The 19,058-nt window shown below is 37.2% G+C and overlaps 3 protein-coding genes across 4 annotated transcripts; 2 read left to right on the top strand and 1 right to left on the bottom strand.

Moving 5' to 3' along the window:
- Positions 1–425: 425 nt before the first annotated feature.
- Positions 426–3,283, bottom strand: LOC117616614 (D-aminoacyl-tRNA deacylase). Of its 2 annotated transcripts, none has more exons than XM_034345989.1 (8): positions 2,944–3,283; positions 2,533–2,862; positions 2,361–2,424; positions 2,211–2,263; positions 1,982–2,037; positions 1,726–1,800; positions 974–1,162; positions 426–734 (listed from the first exon to the last, which is right to left on the bottom strand). In XM_034345989.1, exons 1-8 carry the CDS (start codon positions 3,205–3,207, stop codon positions 647–649), a joined length of 1,119 nt encoding a protein of 372 aa, XP_034201880.1. In that variant the 5' UTR covers positions 3,208–3,283; the 3' UTR covers positions 426–646. The 2 variants fall into 2 exon arrangements, with proteins under 2 accessions (XP_034201880.1, XP_034201879.1); XM_034345988.1 differs by having other exon boundaries at positions 1,970–2,037; positions 2,944–3,142.
- Positions 3,284–3,867: 584 nt separating this feature from the next.
- LOC117637452 (translin-associated protein X) lies at positions 3,868–6,207 on the top strand. The gene is made up of 8 exons (XM_034372340.1): positions 3,868–3,987; positions 4,074–4,180; positions 4,303–4,382; positions 4,484–4,625; positions 4,710–4,859; positions 5,110–5,311; positions 5,731–5,832; positions 5,922–6,207. The coding sequence occupies exons 1-7, from the start codon at positions 3,924–3,926 to the stop codon at positions 5,829–5,831; spliced, it is 846 nt and encodes a 281-aa protein (XP_034228231.1). The 5' UTR covers positions 3,868–3,923; the 3' UTR covers position 5,832; positions 5,922–6,207.
- A 7,956-nt stretch (positions 6,208–14,163) lies between these two features.
- On the top strand, positions 14,164–17,347 carry LOC117614338 (ACT domain-containing protein ACR4). The gene is made up of 8 exons (XM_034343120.1): positions 14,164–14,248; positions 14,730–14,802; positions 14,903–14,948; positions 15,049–15,163; positions 15,287–15,354; positions 15,437–16,027; positions 16,154–16,258; positions 16,679–17,347. The coding sequence occupies exons 1-8, from the start codon at positions 14,245–14,247 to the stop codon at positions 17,018–17,020; spliced, it is 1,344 nt and encodes a 447-aa protein (XP_034199011.1). The 5' UTR covers positions 14,164–14,244; the 3' UTR covers positions 17,021–17,347.
- The last annotated feature ends 1,711 nt before the right edge of the window (positions 17,348–19,058 follow it).

Here is a 19,058-nt window from a genome sequence, read left to right as displayed (position 1 = left end):
TGCGCTTGGCATGCTTAGTATGGCCGTGGTCTGATAAAGTGTAAGCTTAATAATGACTGGTTGACAACATTGCATAATCACGTAATCAAGAGAAACATAATCACCACAAAGTTTGACAAATATAATCGACAACTCAGTATGGACACCAATCCACCCCCTCAAACCACGGAAAGCTTTTATCACCAACGCCAAGTGCTGTTACTTTTATTTCACTCTTTCGGCTCCGAAAGGCAAATTTAAGTTTTGACGGGGATGGGAGAATCGAACACATGACCTCGTATACAAGGATGAATATTTTATACAAGCCCTTTGCCTCAAGTGCTGGCTCTTTGATCCTCTATTGTTGATTTAATTTTTTCTTGCATTGGGTTTCTCATTTTTATGCATTCTAAATGTTTCCGGCGCAAGGCAGCCCATATCTTATATGATGAAGGCCCAAATCCAACATGACATTTATTGACAGAGCTGATGCAAGACAATATATATCCTTTAGCAATAACCATAACTTGTGCAGTAAAATTGAGTGCTACCAGGTACAATATAGGATGTTAATTTGTCAACTACATCTCAGTGTGGTCTTCCAAATGAGAGAATGCTATTGTCTGCAAAAATCAAAACTATAAATATGCAACGCCATTCATCGAATTCAGTAGAAATCATTGGGTTTGCCAATTTTGATGTTCTGCTCGCCTAGGAAACCCGTTATAGCATTCTTTTGCCAGCTTTTGAAACTCCTGCCATTGACAATCAAAAGTTGTATAAGATAACTTTGCAATAATACTTTCTATTTCTACTAATGGATCCAATCAACAATTGTTGGGTCGCATGAGGGTTCTAGCTGTACCTTAATATCTCTCAAAACTACTCTTTTGAGTTTTAGAACCTACACTAAATCCAATCTCTATATAACGATCTGACATGAGATGTTTGACATGCAAATCACATATTAAAGCAACCGCCAAACAAAACTTACTTGTGATCGAGATGAGCTAGAATCTCCCCACCAGGGAAAGCTGATTGCGTAGCCTCAAATCCTGCTTTGATTGCTTCTCTCCAAGTTCCACCAATTTCTTTTGTATTTGTTTCTGCTTTGGACTGGCTTGGATCTTCCATTGGCAAGGAATAACCCGACAGTAGATGGCCCACCCACACACCATCTTTCCTGTACTTGCAAAGAATGGGGATATGTTCATGGAGTAGACCAAATATCTTCACTATATCGGCCATCAACAAGTATTTGTACACTACATATCGAATACAGACTAGTATAAAATATTCAAAGAATAAATGTCCTTCACATGACAGAGAAAAGGTTAACATGGTGAAAAGGGGGCCAAATAAATCGATGCATTGAGTAAGTTAGTAACTAATTTTCCATCGAAATGCAAAGCACACTCATTCGGAAGAGAGGAAAGGGGTGAGGGATGTTACGAGGTTTCAGAAAGGGGACCAAGCCTTAAGCTCCAAACAGTAAATACGATGAAGAAAGTATCATCTACAATCTGGTAATCCATTTTAACAGACCTATTTACCCCATTTACTTTTACATGATCAATCAATGTGAAGGGATTCCAGTTCACATTGACATGTCCACCACAACAATAGTAACTGATGCATCGCACTCAACAACAAAAGGAAAAAAGAAAAAAGCTGGATGCGTCCACTAAGAAAGGAATGCCAAATAATTGAAAGAAAATGGAAAAACAGTAATTGACTATAACTTACAGAACTATATCCATATGCCGAGGTGCATAATGTCCACCACCTATGCCAAGAAGAACTCTATTCTTATCATTCTCCCTAGAAAACCAATAATATAGAAAATGGGGTTAGATTAGCATCATCAAGAAACGGAATAGACAACACAATATGTTGAGGTGAGAAGCAACTTTTGTTTAAAGTGCAAACAAATACATGAGCTTTGCATCAAAATCAATAAGAAACAGAGAATGATAAATCATCTACTTATTGTTGACAGTACCCATTCCAGTTTCCCACAGCAGCTCCCCCTCCAAGCCCAAGTCCTTCCCAAACTAACTGCAAGCAAGTACACAAGTTGCAACCATTATTCTCCAAAAGTCAGGTACAAGATAATCCAATAAGAGCAAAAATAAGGGGAGCAAAAGTATTTATTCGAAAAACCGAAAGCAGGAACATATCAATGGCTCATGCTCAAATGATTGAAAGTAAAGGCTATAGTTATACTCAACTAGAGCAATAACTTGAGCAGCATCCTGCCTCTTCCAGTACTCATCTGTACTGCCTATATCAACGCACAAGAAACCAATCAAATATGAACTGTAACTACCAACAAAGGCAAGCAGAAGCCAACTGGGATTCATTCAAAAGTAAAAACTCACCAATCTCCAAGAACATAGTAGGTGTATTTGTGATCGGTCCGTGATGTGTGCCCTCCAAAGTTATCTACATGCAATGTATTTCAAGTTAAGTATGTATACCAATACAACTTACAACACACACATTGCCAATGACAAAACATGAACTGAAAAATGCAGAGTAAGAGAGAGAAACCTCAAACTCAGGAACCAAATTGTGGGCTTGAGCAAGCTTCTTCAAGTGCCTGAGCCAGGGCCCAATGCGCGGACTTGGGGGCGCGGCCCAACCAGGCCTCCCACCTTGCGGCGCAGGGTCACCAGGACGCAGATGAGGGACCCCGATCGGGTGTACGGTCAGGGCAGGTCGGTTGGAGACGGCGGTGTGCTTGCTCAGAAATATCAGCTCATCGACTCGCTCAGCTGTGGCCTCCTCCCACCGCCTGTCCAAGTCGTCTTCTTCCACTATCCCCTTGTTGTGCAGCAAAACCCTAACTCCTCCTGCTCCATTGCCAAACCCCTTCATATCCTATTGTTCAATTCATTACGTTAATGGGGAGATAAACTATAATTAATTATAGAATAAACGATTATCATTGGTTTAGCAGACCTGTAAGCAAGAAGGGGTCGGGTCCCAGCCGGGCATGGCTAGGAGGGCATTGGCCGGGTTGATGGAGGCCGGGTCGGTCGTCGTCGCCACGATCAGCGTCACCATCTTCTTTGTCGTTTTTCTGGGTACGGAGCAGTGAAATCTACGCGCCAAACGCAGAGTTGCGGGACTTGCGGCTTTGGTAAAGAAGCATTTGTTTAATGTTTTGCTAATGGCAATAGTAGTGAGCAGTCCCGACGACGTCGTTTTTAGGAGCATTGCCATTGAGAGAGTGCATTCGATTCATGAGAAAATGGGCTTAGGATGTTTGGTAAGTTTAGGAAAAGGTTTTTTGGCACATGGAAAAGGGATTTCTGGAAAAATGGGGGGAAAATGAAATCCTCTATTCATTTTCTTTTCTTATGAGAAATTAAAGATAATATGACTAATTTATCCCTATTAATAATTTAGAATTACAATTTTATCTAGTAAATTATAGACTAATATTGACTTTTTTAAAAAAAAAAATTTCTAACAGGTGTGTAAATTGAAAAATCAAGTAAGGTTTGGTTTCAGATATTTTTTTTCTATCTTTTGTACTCTTGTAGGGTGCTTTTATTTTATAAAGCATCTACTCTAATAAAAAAGCAAAAAGATAATGTTTGCCTCCTTCCAGCAAATCACAGTTTGATATACAAATAATTTATAAAAAACGCACACAAAAAGAATTATACAAATATATTATACTGTTATTGGCATGAATGTAGAAACTTTTACTTACAAAGTTAGGAAGGAAGTGTTTTTCAAGAAAAACAAAAATTTTATTTGAGGATTTACGATTTCGAGTTTAGACTCGTTTGGTTCACCAAAACGGGCTAGCTCTCTTCTCGAATGAGGATGACAAAAACGACGTGGAGGGTGGCGTCGTCAGGGGTAGAGAAAAACGACATGAAAAAAGCACAGTGATTTAGGCGTTAAAAATTGCAAGAGGTGGGGGAAGGATGTTGAAGTTGCAGCGCTTATCTCTGCGGATGATGGCTCTCAAACCCCAGCGCCTCCACAACAGTACCTATCGCTCTCTTTCTCTTTTTGTTTCGAATTGAAAACGCAGACTTTTTGGAGTTTAGATTGAGCCATTGACTCGCTCACAGTTGCAGAGACGACATCGCAGAGCGTAGCAAAAAGGGTGAGGACGATGACCACTGAATCCTCCATGAAAGATGCCTTCGCCAAATACACCGATTACCTCAATGACCTGGTAAATCCCTAAATTCAATTTCTCTAATTGCAGCAATACGAGTGATTTCATGTATGCAACTTGCGTGAAGCTGGAGGCTTTTGTTTAACAATGTGGGGTTTTGTGTCGCCATTTAATTGTAGAATGAAAAACGGGAAAGAGTCGTAAAAGCAAGTCGTGATATCACCATTAACAGCAAAAAGGTCATCTTTCAGGTGCACAGGTAAGAAAACTGAGACCTTTGCGTTTGTTTTGTAATTTGTCTTGCAACTGCTTTGGTGGCATGCATTGAAATGTTGTTGCTGTAAATTTGAACTTGAACAGAATCAGTAAACACAACAAAGAGGAAGTTCTGCAGAAAGCAGAAAAGGATTTAGCGACTGTGACTGATCAGTACATCTCCCGACTGGTTAGGGAGCTGCAAGGGACTGATTTTTGGAAGCTAAGACGAGCATACTCACCTGGGGTGGGGTGGATTCTCCTTCTCCGTCTGCTTCTGCTTGATTCTTATGTGATGTCCACTAAATTGTATGCCTCGTTAATTCTGCAGGTACAAGAATATGTTGAAGCTGCAACGTTCTGTAAATTCTGCAGGACTGGGACTCTTTTAAACCTTGATGAGATGAATGCTACTTTGTTACCACTCAGTGATCCTTCTCTTGAGCCTTTGCAGATCAATGTCCTTGACTATCTCCTCGGGGTAATTTTTCCAATTTTGCTCTTACATTCTTTGTGCGAAAAGCAAACTATAGGCCAGTTGATTAGCTGAATATTGTTTTTGGATTAAGTGACATTAACTGTGTATCTGTAACACATGGACGGATATATATATTTTAGGAGGATTTGTTTGGTATTCTCATGCACCTTTTGGATTTGACTGGAGGGCATTCATATAAACACATACTATATCCATTCCTCAAACACCAGAAGAGTAACTCGTTGTTGTACAGCTTGCAGATTTAACTGGAGAGCTGATGCGGTTGGCAATTGGTCGAATTTCAGATGGTGAACTTGATTTCGCTAAGAAGATATGCGAGTTTGTGCGTGAAATTTACAGGGAACTAACCCTTGTTGTCCCATTTATGGATGATAGTCATGACATGAAGACGAAAATGGATACAATGCTTCAAAGTGTAATGAAGATAGAGAATGGTATAGTGTCGACAGTTTTCTTGCACTTAACCATGACAAAAAATGTTATAAATGTATTTAATCTCATGCTTTGGAACGTTGCTACAGACTGGAATATTAGGAAGAACTAAATAAGATAATAGGAAATAGGGAAATTTTCTACTTGCAATCTGTGTATGGAATCAAATTAGGACCCTTGAATTTTAAGTCATGCAAGTGTATCTCTTTCAAAATTGAACAACAAACACTTACATGTTTTATATTTTCAATAGAGTTGAGAATAAGAAAAGCTGGAAATTTAAATATTTCTGAAGTAGTAATCTACCGTAACTAAGTTTCAAATTTATGTTATAAACTTGTATAAATTATACTTAACATGTACCTAACAAATTCTTAATTCTATGGTTGAATCCTTTTAATAACTGGAGATCTTTCTGTAGCTTGCTTCGGTGTTCATGTGAGAGGATCAGAGTATATGCCCCTACTTGGCTCCGACGATCCAACTTCATTCTTATTGGGAGTGCCTGATGTTGAAATATGATGTAATTGCTGCTTGTCCCATTCTCTTTCTTACTGCATGATTACTTCTATGTGGTTTTAACCAAGGAGATGAGTTTCTTATTTTCGACAGGGAAAAAGGCTTGGATTTCAATGGGCATGGATGATGGGGCACATACATTTTTGTTCAGAATTGTTTGCAGTTCATCACCATGTGGTCGCTACTCACGGTCACACAGCAGACAAGAGATTGTGACTTTTGAGGAACAATTTCGTGTAGGCTTTTTATAACAATTTTCTTCTACTTCTCTGTAAATTGATGAAAATTAGGTAAGAGCTTGTAATAAAACCCTGCCAAAGATGTGTTAGACATGAGGTTCACCTCAGAATATATTGAAGAAACTGTTTTATATTTCTCACATATGTTTACAAGAGACATTCCCTATTTGTATACATGGTCAAACTCTATCACTAGTGCATCCCATCATTACTAATCTTAGTAAAAAAGTAATCTGTAAAGGTTAGGAGCACATTCACTTTGGTCAGCACCACTCCTTTTCATAAGCACTATCATTTTATTCACATCTCTACATCCATTTATAACAATATTATCGAGTCATTCTATAGTGAGTCTCTTATCTAAAGCTCTTAGATAAGATCATATCTCTTGCGAAATTCTATAATGAGAATTTCATATATGTAACCACTCCATATCTCTAAACCGTTGAATCAAACTATGAAATTCTACCAACATTAATTATCAGCATTGTGAGATGCCCCTCTGTTTTTTTTTTTGGTTCCCATAAATTTTGGTGTTGAGAAGCAGCCCAAATATGTCGGTTATTTATCCAACACCACCAAAACCAGTACAAGCCCATAACTGCATTTGGTTTATTGGGACATTAGGTTAGGCTGGAGCTGGACCCTTTGGCAGTGGATGCAATGCAACATTGTCTGTCTGTCTCAATTTGAGTGTGATATTTGTGCTGTCTTCTCTTCCCAAGTCGCTGTCTTCTCCATCACCACTTCTTGTTCTCTTTAAAATTCATCAACCTTGATGTGCTTGATTTAAGACGCGATAAGCTTCTAGCTCAAATGATTCTTAAGAGTATCTATCCTTATACTCGATCGATGTCCTAAGTTTGATTCCCCCGTCTTTTAATACTGCTTGTATTAAGAAACTTGATTTAAAGCTTATTTTGATAAGAAAATGAAAAAAAAAAAAAGAAGAAGGAAAGGAGAATAGAAGGCACACAAACAAAACCTTGGTCATACTTTGGAGCATAACATATAATTGGTTCAATCAACTTGTCAAACCCGTCTTAGTCTCTTAGATTTGTAGATGGATTTCATGATCAAAATAAAAAACACGAGCCTTTTCTGGATAACTTTGTTTTGGACAAATTCCATACTTCTCAGATTTTATGAGTGTTTTTTCCCATCAAATCGATCATTGAACTTATACATAATAATACTTCAACTGTGCCCCCACTTAGCCATAAATTATAGCCACAATCAAAGCTGGCCATCTGCTCTTAGCATTAGCTGTTGTTGCAACCAAATTTTTGGTTGTCAAAATTACTCCCAACCACAAATAATAAATCACTGTGCCATTTGATAAATTTCAACCTTTTTTTTAAGCCTATGCTTTAAATTCCAGTGATATTAATGCCAAGCTTCCCTGTCAATTACCCACATGTCTATTCTTTTCTAGACAAGCTCCGATAGGGATTTGCTCAATAAAGGAAAACGTGTTAGTTACAACTATATTATTTACTTTTTTTCCTCTCACAATTTTAATAATTTTACGTATATCATATTTATTGACCGTATTATAATCTACATATTCTCTTAAAGTAAAATCAATCTGTACAAATATTTCATTAACATTTTGGAGATTTTACCCTTGGAATTTGAAAATGACCAATCATATTTTTATAAGTATATGCCCTTATCACAGTTGTTGAGCCATATGATCATCATGGTGAGGATATTAATTATCCTCGAAAAAGCTAAGTCCATTGGACTAAAACATTAAAAAAGAATGCATGCAAACGTGTTATCCATGTTGTGCAACTTGTAATTGTTATTAGTTGGCTTAGGACCCTCCTAGCTATGTGCTTTTTTCATAATCAAATTATGGACCCAAAGTGCTTTTTCTAAGTAATCAATTTATGGACCCAAAATGAGGAGCAAGAAATGAAATAGTAGTTTGATGGGAAAGCCGGCAAATAGAAGCAAATTCATGGAGGCAACGGCCCCACTTGGACTTATTATATTGCATTAAATCGTTATTTAAAACAAGTACGAGTAACACGTGCGTAATCGAAAACAATTGGAACCCATGATGAGTTTATTTTCATTTGTTTTTTAAAGGTGACATGTCTATGAGCATGAGCCGACAGGTCCACACCATAAGTTTTTTTGGGTTGCATGCTAATTGCAATTTGCTAGTAATTAATCAAATTATAGACATGAAATATAATTAGGTGGATTAATTAATCGAGACATATAAGAATAATCTTTCGAGCCTCTGTGCTAACAAATCTTGCAATACAATTCAACTTGTTATGAGGATCTTATCCACGACCTAAGGTAGCTAGCTACCATTGCTTATTCTCACTTCCATACATGAGTTATTTTTGGTCCAAAATTGTACTTTCATCTATCTTAACACCAAGCTTTACACAAAATGATTTCAATTACCTAGAATATAATCCACGTACATAAATTTAGCTAGCGCAACACTTTTTGACTTGAAAAAAAATGTCACGAGATACAAACCAATTAATGACAAAAAAAGGGTCACGCTCAACTGATGCTAGCATTTTTTTAGTAACAACTAATAATACAAGATAAATAGTGTTATTTTATGTTTTGATTTGTAATAATTGGGGGGTAGTAATTTCGGAAGTGACAAACATACAGATTGGTCGGTCGTAGCGGAATCTGGATCCAACCGTATATGGGTATAGCTAGGGTGCTTGCTTGTAAGTTGTAAATGTAATCAATCAGCATTGGGCTTTGGCCTTTAGGAGGGCAGCGAGGAAGTGTGGACCAGACGTTCATGTTGGGTGGGCCCTCTCCCTCCCAAATACTATAGCAGTGGGCCATCCCATTTGCCATTTATTACGTGGACGACTCCGCGTACGAAATGTGGACAGAGTGCAGAGCGTAGGCCTGGTGCTAGTTTGTTAAGGACCACTTTGTGAGTAGCTGGTTTTTCTACTCTAGTCAATTCACACCACCCTACCAACTCTACAACCACATGTATCGGCGCCAAGTACAAAACGTTATTCCTTACTCCTTTAGAAAAGAATTTACAATATGTGAATTTTTTTTTACATTTTTTACGAATAGCTTTCATGTACATTTTTCTATTAAGACTTATGGAGTTCAAGTCGTACTCTTACTACTTGAATGTGAATGAATTCGAGTTCTAACATTCGTGTAGCATGTGTGAGTTTAATATATTATCACCCACTTTTAATAGAAACAATATTGAAATAAAATTTGAAAATTTTCAACTAGCTTTTCTCTTTCCATTTTCAACTGGTTTAATAAATTGTTGTTTCCCTCTAGCTAAGAAACGTTTGAGTTTGACACCTCATTGACTCGACCTAAAGCTTTCTTACCACAAAATATTATAATAAGTGGAACTAAGGCATGAAATTGGTTACCAAAAAAAATATATATATATATATATCTTTGTTTATATTATGTTGATTGTTGACCAAAAGTCAAAATATTATTAAGATGCAAGTTTTGTCATTTTTGCCCTATTAAATATTAATAATTATGTTTGAATAATCATGTTGGTACGTTACTAAAATATGGTATCTAATTATTCACAAATACAAACAAAAACTCTTGTCAACCTAACCTAAGAATAGACTAGGGATATATAGGCTAGCAGCAAGGAGACCCTGTTCCTGAAAATGGGGTCCCAAACCCGGTTATCCGAACCAAAAAGAATCGGATTCGGACCCTCCCCTTTTTTCGGCTTTCTGACGTGGACATGAACTGGATACTTACCACAGGACGCTTCGTGCCATCGAAAAGCCCATTTTATTTTATTTTTTTATTTTTTCCTCAAAATAAAAAATTATTTAAAAGGGGAAAGGAGCGAAGGATAATGACACGCACGTGTTACGTGCGTGACTGCCATGCCAGCTCCATATGTAAATCTGCTCACTGGTCTGCCTCTTGTCACGTGCGTTTGTACGACCCCCCAAAAAGGTGTTTATTTAAGGGGAAAAAACACCCTACTTTTTTTTTTTTAAACAAAGTGATCGGTGTTTTTCTATTGGCCCTTTGACCGTTGACCGATAGTACAAAAGTAGGAACGACCTAAAATTAACCATGGTTAGGATTTTGATGATTGATTGAACTTTGTTAAAGACTGTGTCACGTAACACGGCGGGTTTCTACGAAAATTTTAATATGGGATTGGAGACAGTTAGAATGGTAGTTAGTGGTTAACGGTGGTTCGACTGTGCTTGATAATGATAAGGGACGAGCGATGTCTATTATTAATTAAAATAAAATAAAATGCTATTCATCTTCCCTCACCTCGTGGATTTTTCTTTTATGTTTTTTTGTTTAAACAAATAATTGTTAAATTTAAATAATTTTATGATGAAAATAAAATTAAATACTTAAGTTGTTGACATGTCATATCTTTAAATGGTTAGATTATTAGAATGGTCAAGATTTTACGAAATGCGGATTACCACTTAAACTTTAAATGTAGAGGCTCATGATCTATGAATTTGTTTGAGTAGAGACCCTCATGTATCATGATTATGATAATCAAGTTGGTGCACGTGTAAAAAGGAAAGACTACTAACTAACAATGTAGTAGAGTGATATATATGATTCAATCATAAAAATAAAGAATCCGGGTGTATTGATTAATAAATTTAAAAATGTTAACTAAGCATTTAGACATAATGAATGTGATTTGCTCGTTAATTCTGTTACTTTCAATTATTCTAACTTAAAACTTGATTATTCATTGATACTATCCTAATCATCCAAGTTTAGATTCTTGATTCAATGAAGATTTCATCAAGATAAGTAGGCATGAATGAAATGATAATACTCTATAAATATTAATGAAATTACAATATGAAAAAATTAATTTGGTTCAAACAATTGCGTACATGCATAAATTTCCAAGACATTACAAGATAAGATATTTAGGGCACTTGGAAAGCAAGTCATCTCCAAGATATGTGTGCTCTTTCTAGGACACTCAAGAACAAGAAGGGAAAGAGAAAAGGAGGATGATTAGGACACCACTTGAAAGGTTTCTTCAATTCACGGGGGTGGTCACCCATTCAAATGGGGCACAATATATAGTGGTGGGGGGGTCAATCGTACGAAGACAAATTCTTAGAGTTATTCATCTGGCTTGGGTCTTAGGGTTTCTGGGGTCGTCTCTCTTTATCTATAAGCTCTAGGCTCTAGGCTCTGGCTATGATTGTATAGAAAGTCGGGTGTTTATGGATGAAGGTGGTGGGTTTTGGGTGGACATTTAAACAAGACAAAGTCACAAATGGTAGCTCCCCTTAGTAAGTATTGTGGTCAAGTGGCCGTCGCATAGATGTAGCACCACCTATTGCCCTCACTCATGGTGTGCTTATATATACCCATCAACTCAGGCCACTCTTTAGGTGGATGCCACCAAATTCACACCCAATTTACCATTAGCAATGAATTTATGCAAGGTGAGGGCACATTCCTGAAAAATGGGCAGATTGTCAGAATACCAAAAGCACATCAAGAGTACATTAAATAACGATTGATAACCAGTCGAGCTACAAACTTCTTGTTATACAACAAGACATTAATGTTGCTAAAAGTTTTATGGGTTGAAGCTTTTTGGCTGTCTGTGGTGGGAGTAAGGCATGTTACAATTGATATTCAAAATATGAAAGGTAAGCGATAGCAGATGGGGCCACGTGCGAGGAGCATGAGGCCGGCATGAACCACAAGACACGCGTATGTGCGCGCGCACCAAATGTTTTGACTCAATTCTAATATTCTAATTTTATATTTACGACCAATATTTAGGCAAAGAGGGAGAGGGTGGATCGTATAGTGATAAATATTTGTATTATTTCATATACTCTACAAACACAACCGTATTATTATATGCTTTGGCTTGCAGTTTGCCTTACCATGTGGGATTTGTGGATGTGGGCACGCAGATCCACCAAAAACATTATCCTATGAAAATAAGAATATAAATATTCACAAAAACATATGAATTTACAATTTCGGCGCCCTAATTGTTACATTACCCCCGCCACCAACTTATGCTTATTAGACAGACTGAGAGGTCTGGTGATACACACTACAATTTGTATTAGAGTTTAGCTTCATTTATAGACGGCTAATTAAATACGCTAATTGTGTTCGTTGTTTATATAATATTTGTAGATGTCAATTGTATTTATCTGTTTTCTTATACTCGAGATTGAATTCCTATTTGCACGTAGATTAGTGTAGTTTTAAACTATCGATTGTTAAAAAAAAAACAGTTAATTTTGATTAACAAACACATGCATGAGACACCACTTATGAATCGCGATGATTCATGACTTGGTTGATTCTGAATTTCCAATTATGTTAATGAATATATAGTAGCTAGGTTTATTTAGTCCGCGGATAGAGAGGATTTGGACTCTGTTTTGTTTTCCGTCACTACCATACCATGTCTCCCATAACAAAATTAAAACATTAAAAAAATTATAATCCTTGCGCTATAGAAGCAAGCAGTCCATTTGTGCAGAAATGCTGTTTATTATAGGGAGATTCACTATTATACCCAATATGGGAGCCCAAATTATAAAAATACCCTATATAAAATGGACTTTAGAAACACACCCAAAGTTTTACAACATAACAAAAAAGCTTTTAACTTCTTATAAATTACAAACCTGCCATCAATTTCTTAAAACAAGCCCAACCCCAAAATCTCATAAAAATACCCAAAGCACTCAATAGGGCATCAAAGTAATTTAATAATCAATATTAAATTCAATAAGGCTACCTATCATTTTTTGGGTTTTTTTTGGGTTTGTTTATAGGAATTCAATTGTGTAGGGTTTATTTATAATATTAATGCTAGAAATGGGTATATCACTAAATATCTCTTTATTATATATTTGGGATGGACATTGGATAATGAAATTAAAGATCATGCCAATGTTGTGGGGTTAAGTTTTATGGCTTATGCCATGAATATTGCATACACATGCCAACTAATTCTAGACATGAAACAGAACAGACCATAAACAAAATGAAATTACGTATTTTCATATTTAATTAAAATTCACCAGCATTTAAAGAGTGCCCCATGGGCAGGCCCAATAGGCAAGCAATAAGAAAGGAGATTATGTGCAGATTAATTAACTAATCTCACCACAAAAAAAGATGCAGATTCAGATTCCATCGTTTTTCGGTTTCACTAACCAACAATTAAAAACTCACTTAAATGCTAAATCGTACATATTAATTGAAAAGAAAGTTACCGACTTGGCCCAAAAAGATTGACCAAACCGGTGCGTTTCCGTCAAAATTTAACCGCGTCCTAAAAGGCGACAAGGACAAACCGTTATTTAGTAAAAGTCGAAGACCAGACCGGACCAAACCATGGTCCGTCCATTGACTGCATCCCATTGGTTTTCCACGTGTCAGCTCCACAAACCTAGGAGTTGAAGAGATTTACTTTCCCCCATAGCTTTATCGTTTTACCGAACCTAGTCCTACCCCACCGGCGCACTTTAGCACGCTGCCACGTCACCAATCCCCCAAAGTGGAGGTCGTTGCTAAAATGCGCGGGTGTAGTTGGTTTATCAGATTCAAAGAGTCAGCCAGGGCCCTGCCCGAGCAAGCGAGCAAGCCACCCCCACTCTGTATTTTTAGGAAACTTTCTTTTTACGGGGTCATTTTTATTCTCGTTTTATAGAGAAAATTGGATTTGGAAAGTGGCAGAGAGAGACATAGAGAGGCCATATAAAGAAAGCGAGGGCATGCCACAGAGAGAGAGAGAGAGAGAGAGAGAGAGAGAGAAACAGGGAAAACTGTGTGAGTGTGTTTTGTGGTACTTTTTGAACTTGCAGGTTTTTGGAGTATTGTGTCGGGGGTTGTCTGATTTTGGAGAGTGTTTTAATGGGTTGGCTTTAAATTTTTGTATTTTTGGTTTTCTTTAAAGGTGTAGAATTATTATAGTTTATTTGTTACCTTAGTGAGAGAGATCAAGAACAGGAAAGCCTAAGATTCTAAGATCTTCTTTCTGTATATAAACACATACCACTTGCCTTTTTTTCTCTCTGTACTCTACATACATACCAAGCCTTTGTTCTCTCCTCTTCCTTTGTTTTTAGACAACCAAGAAAAGGAAAAAGCTTTTGGTGTAAGAGATTCACTAATCCTCAGCAATTGAAATGGGTAGGTGCTGTTTTTATTTTTTCCATTTCATTTTGGTTTCTCGTACTCTGTTCTTCGATTTGTGGTGTCTGTCGGGTTCTGTGTGCTTCCTGATTTTCAGTGTCTTCCTTGGTTTGCCTTTTGCTTTGGCTTCTTTGTGCCTGTCTTGGAGAAGGGGGTGGGGCTTGTTTAGTTGTGAAGTGGGTGATGGAAATTTGTAAAGATACTTCTTTGTTCTCAGTTTTGGTTCTGTCTGCTGCCTGCTTATGAAAGTTGTGTTTTGTGAGAAAGTTTGGATTTTTGAGTTATCTTTTCTTTGTGAACAAGTCCTCCAAATGCTTTACTCGATGGCTTTTTTCATTTCCTTATATTCTTTGGAATTTACAAGTATCTTTTTTACAATGGTTCTCTTCTTCTCCAATTGGTTCTTTTTGTTCTCCTAGCTTTTTGTCTAATTATATTTTTCCTTTTTTGTTTTTTTTTTTGGGTGGGTTTTCTTCAGAGGTTAGCATGAGCTTTTCACATGACATGGATGATGAATATGAGAAACTCATCCGGAGAATGAACCCACCGAGGTATGCAATCTCACTTTCTTCAAGGTGACTTAAAGTAACATAATCTTGTACGATACGCATCTTAAGATTTACATCTCGTTGTCCACTTCTGTTTTGTCAGGGTTGTAATTGATAATAAAGCCTGCAAGAATGCTACGGTGATAAGGGTATGGCTCTCATTTCTCATCGTTTTATGTGTCTTTCTTAGCGTGGCCTTTTTCCTCCGTGTTACGGAAGTTTTGTACTTACTCTAGTTTTCTGATGCAGGTGGATAGTGCAAACGAGTATGGGATACTTCTGGAAGTGGTACAAGTTCTAACTGATCTTAACCTTATCGTAACCAAAGCGTATATCTCTTCGGATGGTGGCTGGTTCATGGACGGTAACAATCCTTTTATTACCTTTGTGACTGTTAGTAGTGGAAGACCTTTTCATCAGTGTAAAAATTTAGTGTTTTTTTGTTCTGGAGTTAGAAACTAATTGCGTGATTTATTTTTTAAATCAGTTTTTAATGTCACCGATCAAGATGGAAACAAGGTTACAGATGAAGGGGTTCTGGAGTATATTCAAAAGGTGAGTTGTGCTTGACGTTTGTTTTTCCTATTTTTGGTTGTTTTTGATATGAAAAGCCTCTAATTTCTCACTTTATTTTCAGTCTCTGGGTCCGGAGGCTTGCTTTGCATCTTCAATGAGAACTGTTGGGGTTAAACAATCAACGGACCATACTGCAATTGAGCTAACTGGAAGTGACAGACCGGGATTACTCTCTGAAGTGAGTGCTGTCCTCACCAATCTCAAATGCAATGTAGTGAGTGCGGAAGTCTGGACGCACAACACAAGGGCTGCATCAGTGATGCACGTTACCGATGAGGAGACGGGGTTGGCAGTTACTGATCCTCAGAGGTTAGCCAGGATTAAGGAATTATTATGCAATGTGCTTAAGGGCAGCAACAAAACCAGGGGAGCTAGGACTGTTGTATCTCACGCTGTTACACACACTGAAAGAAGGCTTCACCAAATGATGTTTGCAGATAGGGATTATGAACGAGTTGATGATGGTCTCTTGGATGACAACCAAAGACCAAATGTGAATGTTGTTAATTGGCAGGACAAAGACTACTCGGTGGTGACTATTCGGAGTAAAGATAGGCCAAAGCTTCTCTTCGATACAGTTTGCACTTTGACAGACATGCAATATGTGGTTTTTCATGCAAGTATTGATGCTGAGGGTCCAGAAGCTTATCAGGTATGCCATTTTCACTTTTCAACTTGCATATGATTGTGTTCTTGGGCTGCAAGGTGAGATGAGCCTTACTTGGATTTGATTTGGTTAGAGTTGGCTTTCCTAATTATTGTTTGTATGCATTTCTAGGAATACTATATCAGGCATATAGATGGATCCCCTGTGAAATCAGATGCAGAGAGACAAAGAGTGATACAATGCCTTGAAGCAGCTATTGAGAGAAGAGTATCTGAGGTGAGCTGACTATTTTATTTCAATTTTTTGGTTTTTTTTTTTTGCTTGTGGTTTGGCTAGAAAGCTTCCTATGGTGACCAAAAGTATACATTTGAGGGTATTAATAGCTCCAATGCATGACAAGTAGTGATGGATATTTTAATTTTCTAATGTGTAGTTTAGTTGTTGCACTTGTATGATTATGAGTCAAATTGCCGTTATAAAAACATGGATGTCGACCCTTTTGTTTAACGAATCAACTACTTATGTAGGTATATTTTTCTTTGTCTCACTATGTTCTACTGCATTCACCTGTTTGATTCTGTTAACAATGCGTCCCTAGGTTAAGAGTAATGTTTAACGTACTTTATTGAGTTGTTAATTATTTTTTGAGAGGCTCCATTGATATGTTGACAAATAATTTGTTTCTTCCTCGTTCAGGGTTTGAAGTTAGAACTCTGCACTACTGACAGAGTTGGGCTGCTATCTGATGTCACTCGGATCTTTCGAGAGAATAGCCTTACCGTAACCCGAGCAGAAGTGGCAACCAAAGCAGGCAAAGCTGTTAATACGTTCTATGTTCGTGATGCATCAGGCTACCCTGTTGACTCCAAGACCATAGAGGCAATCAGGCAAGTAATTGGGCAGACCATACTTAAAGTGAAAGGCAGCCCTGAAGACCCAAAACCAGGTTCTGAGGAATCTCCAACCAGGTTTCTCTTTGGGGGTCTCTTCAAGTCCAGATCTTTTGTCAATTTTAAATTGATTAGGTCCTATTCTTGAAGAACTGGTGAATGGGTCATACATCTCGCCTCCTCTTGTACATAAGAACCCGCTCTAGTCCAACTTCACCAAAGTAGACCATTTTAGTGGTTTATTGACTTAAACTTAGGAAACACAGCCATTGGTAAACGAAAGCAATAGAGTGAAGTGTTTGTAAATACACCCCCCTATCAGCTTCCCCTTTAGCCTTTATTTGTTACTGTGATCCAACCTAACGTTGGGTCAAGAAAGCAAAGAAGGATAATCTGATTTGTGAAATGATCAGAGAACTCTGTACATAATATTTCTTATCCAATGTTTTGGTAGGTAGCCTCATATTACCATCAATCTCCTTTCTTTGTTTTTTTTAATTCATAATCTGGTTGGGGTTCTGATTTCTTATAAAGTGTCCAATGACTTAAATTTTCTTGACAATTTGACATATAATAAAACAGTGGTCCAATATGAGAGGCTGCATGGAAGGCTTCTTTTTGCTGAGTGATATAGTTTCCATTCAAAGTTGTGTTTCTTTCTTGGTGGGTGTGAGGGTACCAAACATTGACCTCTCAATTTCCCATTGGACACAGGTCTATGGAGATTCTAATTTTATTTAAGCATCCCATCATTATCAGATGGAGACAGACACTTATTGACTAGTTTGGTTGTCTAAATCCATTTTGGTTTGTTCAACACTGCGCTGTTTCTAGATTGCGTCTGTTTCACTCTTTGAAACCTTCGGCAAGCAGAAAAACTTGTAACGGGGTTTGTTATTTTCAACTAATAACATAATGCGTTATTAATCGGAGATAACAAAAAATGTTATTTCTGTTGAATGAAAGTCTTTTTTAGTTGGGGTGAAACTTGAAAAAATTTGGATGTATATTCTATAAACTTTCCAAACGTTTTCATGAAACTGGTTCGGACCAATTTCTGGTTGGAACTTGGAATGCTCCACGAAAATCCTTCTAGTCCAATCCAAATCAATTTGAACATTCCTTTTGACCGAATGCTGAGCTAAGGAAGTGTGTGATTTGAAAGCACAAAAAGCATAAAAAGACCAACAAATACATGGAAAGAGAAAAAAGGCAGGGAGGAAATGCGCCCTCTCTTGAATTTCCAGCCTCCTTTCTAACCAATGTCAATAATTGTATATCCTCCTCCACCATTATTGGCTGGTGTGCAATAATCGTGGGGTGCAGCCACTTGGCTATCTCAACAAGAAATCAAGAGATAACTCATATTGACCCAAAAAAGATAGATAAGAAATACCCCAAAAGTAACATGATAATTGGTATCATATTCATAGCATAATGTTAGGCCTTTGATTGCTTTTTTTTTTGGTTGACTGTCTTTCATTGTCATTGTCTGTCAAGCTACAGTATTTAAAAAAAAATGATTGATTGATTGATTTTTTTCATTTATTTATGATAATAATAATAAAAAAGTATGTTTTGAAATAGACTGGTAGCACAGTATAACTGTACAAGTAGTGTACAAATACTGCATTTCCATGTTCTCTTCTCTTTAAATCGACCAATGTGTTTCTGTGTCTCTTTAGTTAAAATGAATGTCCATATTTTCTACACAGGACAGAAGATGCAGTTAATGATATATCAATATATACATGCATATTGCAAAGACAAAGAAACACCAAAATATGCAGAACTGCACAAAACAGACACACTGCTGTTTGTTCTGTCTTGTGCTTGGATCAGTCAGCAGTCAATGCTCCTAACATGTCCACTCTTTTTCTTTTGAAAAACAAATGACAATCAAAAGTCTAAAACACTAGTTAATTTGATCAGCTAGGTTGGCATAACAATTATTGCAGAATCATGAGTCATGACCATGCATGTACATATAAAATATAACCAACAGTGCTTTCTGTGAACCAAATTCATCTGCAGACCTTGAGATATTTCTTTCTTTTTGGTTAAACAAACCAATTAAATTCATTGAGAGAGAGAGAGAGAGAGAGAGAGAGAGCATGTACTATCTACTTAGTAATTCAAGTATCACGTGCTTCTGAATTTCCTGTCACTGAAAACAATGGCTTTTG

Source organism: Prunus dulcis, chromosome 1 (assembly GCF_902201215.1).
Source record: "Prunus dulcis chromosome 1, ALMONDv2, whole genome shotgun sequence".
NCBI classification, from domain to species: Eukaryota; Viridiplantae; Streptophyta; class Magnoliopsida; order Rosales; family Rosaceae; genus Prunus; species Prunus dulcis.
The sequence above is the reverse complement of the archived record's forward strand: the minus strand, read 5'-3'. Positions and strand labels throughout refer to the sequence as shown.

Excerpts from the sequence above, each read along its gene's own strand:
- LOC117616614 (XM_034345989.1), bottom strand. The coding sequence starts at position 3,207 with ATGGCAATGCTCCTAAAAACGACGTCGTCGGGACTGCTCACTACTATT. Across the intron at positions 2,425-2,532 it reads ATTTGGTTCCTGAGTTTGAG|ATAACTTTGGAGGGCACACA; the intron begins GTTTCTCTCTCT and ends CATTGCATGTAG. Across the intron at positions 1,801-1,981 it reads GCTGTGGGAAACTGGAATGG|GGAGAATGATAAGAATAGAG; the intron begins GTACTGTCAACA and ends TTGGTTTTCTAG.
- LOC117637452 (XM_034372340.1), top strand. The coding sequence starts at position 3,924 with ATGTTGAAGTTGCAGCGCTTATCTCTGCGGATGATGGCTCTCAAACCC. Across the intron at positions 4,181-4,302 it reads CCGATTACCTCAATGACCTG|AATGAAAAACGGGAAAGAGT; the intron begins GTAAATCCCTAA and ends ATTTAATTGTAG. Across the intron at positions 4,383-4,483 it reads GTCATCTTTCAGGTGCACAG|AATCAGTAAACACAACAAAG; the intron begins GTAAGAAAACTG and ends GAACTTGAACAG.
- LOC117614338 (XM_034343120.1), top strand. Across the intron at positions 15,164-15,286 it reads TGGTGGCTGGTTCATGGACG|TTTTTAATGTCACCGATCAA; the intron begins GTAACAATCCTT and ends TTTTTAAATCAG. Across the intron at positions 16,028-16,153 it reads AGGGTCCAGAAGCTTATCAG|GAATACTATATCAGGCATAT; the intron begins GTATGCCATTTT and ends ATGCATTTCTAG.